Source organism: Gossypium arboreum, chromosome 7 (assembly GCF_025698485.1).
Source record: "Gossypium arboreum isolate Shixiya-1 chromosome 7, ASM2569848v2, whole genome shotgun sequence".
Taxonomy (NCBI): Eukaryota; Viridiplantae; Streptophyta; class Magnoliopsida; order Malvales; family Malvaceae; genus Gossypium; species Gossypium arboreum.
In genome coordinates, this window is record NC_069076.1 from 18,236,537 (window position 1) to 18,241,818 (window position 5,282).

The 5,282-nt window shown below is 26.7% G+C and overlaps 1 protein-coding gene across 1 annotated transcript; it reads left to right on the forward strand.

Moving 5' to 3' along the window:
- Positions 1-2,387: 2,387 nt before the first annotated feature.
- On the forward strand, positions 2,388-3,811 carry LOC108484941 (transcription factor MYB20-like). Its single transcript, XM_017788822.2, has 3 exons — positions 2,388-2,757; positions 2,835-2,964; positions 3,059-3,811. The coding sequence occupies exons 1-3, from the start codon at positions 2,625-2,627 to the stop codon at positions 3,684-3,686; spliced, it is 891 nt and encodes a 296-aa protein (XP_017644311.1). The 5' UTR covers positions 2,388-2,624; the 3' UTR covers positions 3,687-3,811.
- Positions 3,812-5,282: the final 1,471 nt, after the last annotated feature.

Consider the following 5,282-nt stretch of genomic DNA (forward strand, 5'->3'; position numbering starts at 1 on the left):
TCCCTTTATGTCCTAATAAATTTTGATTTTTAAGAGTTGATTTAGTACATAATTCGGTATATGAGTTTAATTTTTTTTAATATGATACTTATGTTATTTTTTAATTTAATGTAGTTATACATTTTAGTATCTGAATATAATAGTGTTAATATTTTAAAGTTTAACTTAAATTTTAAAGTTAATTTGATAAAATTTCATAAATAACTAATAATATTAACAATTAATTTTTATCAAATTCATCTTAAAATCTGAATTCTTTTATGTTTATCGACTTCTCTTGTTTTCATTTTTGAAGTCAAATTTGAGAAATTAATACGGAGATGACAAATTCCTTGTTAACATTTGTAGTATGATACAAATTCCTTAGAAATAGGACAACATATATACTTGGCTAGGTGTACAAAGTGGACCAATTTTACTTAGTAGACAAGACTGTATAAGGAACCATCAAACAAAAGTAAGCAAATCCGATATTTTACATTAGTCTACAAGCAATAAATTCAAGGTAAAAATAAATAATGTAAAAAAAATCTTATAAAATTATCTTCCTGCGTCAGATTGTTGGGTTTTCTTTTTCTTTTACTTTTCTTATACTTATTTCATACATTAATAATAATAATTTTAACTCAAGTTAAAAATTTATAAAGAGTTGTCTTTATTTACTTTAAAGGTCGCATAACATTTTTTTTTAAATTCTACTTATAAATACGGGCAAATATAAGGGTAGAAAAGAGCTTTGGTCATTCAAAAATGGAAAATTGCAGTTCTAATTTCTTAAAGATAATTCAATTATAAATTAATATAGGGTAAAATTACACTTTTTCCTCTTAAAATTAAAAAAAATTATTTAATCCTTTTAAAAATAATGAAAATATAAATTAATATGTAATAAAATTTATAATTTGAGGTTTCAAGAATTATCTTAATGTTGCAATTTGCAAAGTTAATGTTGATCGGTGCTTTACGAATATATATATTTTAGATTTTACATTAAATATAAAAGGTAAAAATTATCTTATGATAATGTTTTTCCATTATAAAAGATAAAAATGGAGTAATTTATTAACTAGATTGAAATTCACTTTATGGTTGATACTAATTCAGTTAACTATTTAAATAATAATACAGTTAACTATTTAAATAATAATATATATTATACTTAAAGCCTTAATTAGATTAGGCTTCGCTTGTTTCATTAAAATTGGTTTTATTTTTTGAAAAAGTTAATATGTTTTTGTGTTTCGATGAATCAGTATAAAATATTTTCTGTTCTTTGATAGATTTCTTGAAAATATTTCATAAAAGTTGTTTTTAATGAAACAAACAAACATTTGAGATTTATGATAAATAGTGAATTGATTACAAAGTGATATTAAAGTGAAATTATAGTAAATAATGAATCTTCATGATGTTAAGAATTAAATTAAAAAGTGTGAAATTTATAATTGAAACAAGAGAAGTGATATGCATGAAAATTTGCTATGTGAAATAAGATATTATAATGAATTTGATTAGAATGCTTATATAGTGAAAATAAATTACATGGCAATAGGGACTAAATTGAAATATGTACAAAAGTTTAAGTGTACAACAATTTAATATGTGAATAAAGAAATTATGATAAAAGTTTAATGAATATGTTATGAGATGATGAAATATGTATAAAGTATTGTAAAAGTGAAATTGTGGAAAAATATGAAATTTTATAATGACAAGGACTAGATTGCCAAACTTGAGAAAATATGTGGATGAAATAATAGAAGTGAAATATATAGAAATTTGATCTGTGAAACAAGATAATGAGATAAATTATGTGATTAAACTGTAATAAGAAAGAAAATTGATTTAATATGATTAATTAGTGAATATTAAAAATTTATGAAAGTTTATAAAAATATCGATAAGTGAATAATGTAGTAGAGAATATAACATCCCAAAGCTTTGACTCGATGTTCGAGTTGAGTATGAAGGTGTTACAATTAATAGAGTTTTATCAATTTAGAAAATACATTACGGAAAAAATAAATTTAATAAGAAATTTTACAAAAATAAATAAGTAATTTTACGTTAATCTGAAAACCTTTTACATTATCATCATATTTTACATTAAATAAACATTAAAAAATGTGAAAATATTTTTCAAAATTTTTTACCTTAGAAACAAAAAATATAAACCAAAAATTTAATCGATTATTAGGTAAAATTTTAATAAATATATTTTGTCATTAGTATCGTGGGTGCTATAATATATATGTGAAACATTTTATTATTATTACTTTTTCTCAAAGTGGCGTTCCATGGTTGTCTCATTGATATACACGTGTATTAGCCCAGACAAAAAGTAATAGTATTAAAATAAATAAATATATATATATATATAAAAGAAAGGGTGAGCTTAAGAGGTAGGGGATGATTCATTTATAATATAGAGGTGGAAACTTGCTTTTGTGCCTTACTATCGCCGCATCATCAAACTTGAAAAGAGTGTCCATTTCCTTCTCCTATCTGTTATCATTCATCTCCTTTCTCTTAAATTCCCTGGTAGAGATTGGTATATGATCAGTTTGAGACTTTGAGTTCATTGTACAAAGTAAATCTTTATTGGGGAAGAGAAGAAAAAAAAAATGGGAAGGCAACCATGTTGTGATAAAGTTGGGTTGAAGAAAGGGCCATGGACTGCTGAAGAAGATAAGAAGCTTTTTAATTTCATCCTCACCAATGGTCAATGCTGTTGGAGAGCTGTTCCTAAGCTTGCAGGTCTTTCTCTCACCCGCATTGTGTGACTGATGATTATATATAACAACTTTGAATTTATATATGTGTCTGTATTGCAGGACTGTTAAGGTGTGGAAAGAGTTGCAGGCTGAGATGGACAAATTATCTTAGGCCAGACTTGAAAAGAGGACTTTTATCTGAATACGAAGAGAAAATGGTGATTGATCTCCATGCTCAACTTGGCAACAGGTTTTTAATCACCCTTTTTCTTGTGTTTTTGTTGTTTTTTTTTTTTTGGGGGGGGGGGTTAAATAATTTTTGTTTTCCTCGTACACATTTGCAGATGGTCTAAGATAGCTTCTCATCTCCCTGGAAGAACTGATAATGAGATTAAGAACCATTGGAATACTCACATTAAGAAAAAATTGAGGAAAATGGGGATTGATCCTCTCACCCACAAGCCATTAACCACAACCCAAGAACATCATCCCCAACAGCAGCAAGATAAGCAGAAGAAACAAGCTTCAAAGCCTGGTGATGCCAGGTCTCAAGCACCAAAGGAACCTGAAGCTGAAACATCTTTAAAATCCACAATAACAGAAGCAAAGGAGGAAGAGCCAATGAATAACATTGGTATTGATGGTTTTTGCACAGATGAGGTTCCATTGATTGAATCCCATGAAATTCTGGTACCTAATCCTGCACCATCAATATCTTCATCCTCATCCTCTTCGTGTCACTCGTCCATGTTCCTTGAAGAACTGCAGTTCTCTTATTTTGAATGGCCCTGTGATGATTACTTCACAAGCAACAAGGAATTGAGCTTGTGGGATGATGATTTCAACATTTGGGATTTTCTAAGCAATGATGACACCGACAAAAAGCTAGCTCTTGATTCATTATCATCTCCTCTAATGCAGTGCCCAAGGATGGGTTTTGATCAAGATTCTTGCCCATATCAACTTCTCTAATTTAATTTGAGGTTTTTTATTTTTAATTTCAATGTGGCTCTTATTTGTTGTAACTTGCCTCTCACTTGTCATACAAAGAGAAAGAAAGAAAAATAAGATACCAAGAATGAGTTGCCAAAAACCCATATTTTTTTTTTCCAACACTATTCTCAAATACTTTCTCAAAGGACATTACTATGGTGTTAGCTGCAAATTATTATTATTCAGCCAAATTGAGGGTGCATTTATTGATAAATACAAGTTTGTAAATTAATTTGCATTGCATTCCTTACTTTGTCTTAACTTGGCAACCACTATTTTAAAAGATTGCTTTGTCGTGTTAGCCAATACCCGTAGATTACTAGTAACAATGACAATGGTCCAACCGTATATATAAAATATAATATAATCAAACAAAGTATACGTCAAAATCTTAAAGTTAAGGCTTGCCATACCCTTTCATCCCCCCCCTCTCTCTCTTAGGTTTATGATTTTATTTTATTTTTATATATATTCGTTTTATTATTGTTTGTAGTTATCTCTTTTAATGATATTGTCTTCAAATTTTGAATTTATATTCTCTCATTAAAAATATAATCTAACTTATCATTGCACTCAACATTTGTTGACATTACCTAACTTTTATTTACTATCGTTAGAATTTACATTGCATACTTTGAATGTCATTTTTGAACATTCAAACTATTTTGATTCTTTTATCAGTTTAACCATTAGTTTAGGCATTAAATGTCAACTCAATTTTGGCAAAAAAAATATATTTAAAAGGTAATATTCTATGAAAGATCATTGCACTATGCATTTTTGACAGATTGAGCCCTTTTACTATAATTTTGATCATTTCAATCCTCTACTTTTTGAAATATATATTTTCAATCTTAAGACCAATTTTATTTTATGTTTTTGAATTTTGTCAAGACATGATTTTTTTTATAAAAAACATGTGGTGAAATGATACATTTTGCTTTTTGTATAGTGGGACAAATATTATATATTTTATCATTTTTATTTTTAAAATGTGCAACAAATTTATCCATTTGTATCAAAAATGACGAGATATTTACATCATATCATCACATGTTTAAAAATTAATCATGTCAAATTATTTAACGGAATTAACATGATTGAAAATACACATTTTAAAAGGTAGAAGAATTAACAATGACCAAATTATATACTCAAAGGAAAAAATGACCAAATTATAGTAGAGAGATTGAATCTTCAAAATATATGGTACAAGGACTTTATATAGAATTTAACTTATTTAAAACACATGAATCAAATTTTAAACAGATGTATACCTATTAGACTTGTCGTGGGTTAAGCTTGAATAAATTTTTTTGACTTAATTTAAATTAAATGATTTTTGAAATATTTTTATTTAAGCTTAACAATAAAAACATATAAATATTAATATATTTTATTTTATTTTTTAAATTATACGGGGAATTTGGGTAGATTGGGCCAATCCTAAAATTTTTTGAAATCAAGCTTAGGCCTAGTTCGTTGACAATAATACTTATTGTGTGGATAATTTATATTTGACGTGTTAAAAGAATAGCTCTTCTAAAACTTAATGCTATTGTTTAATTTACCATA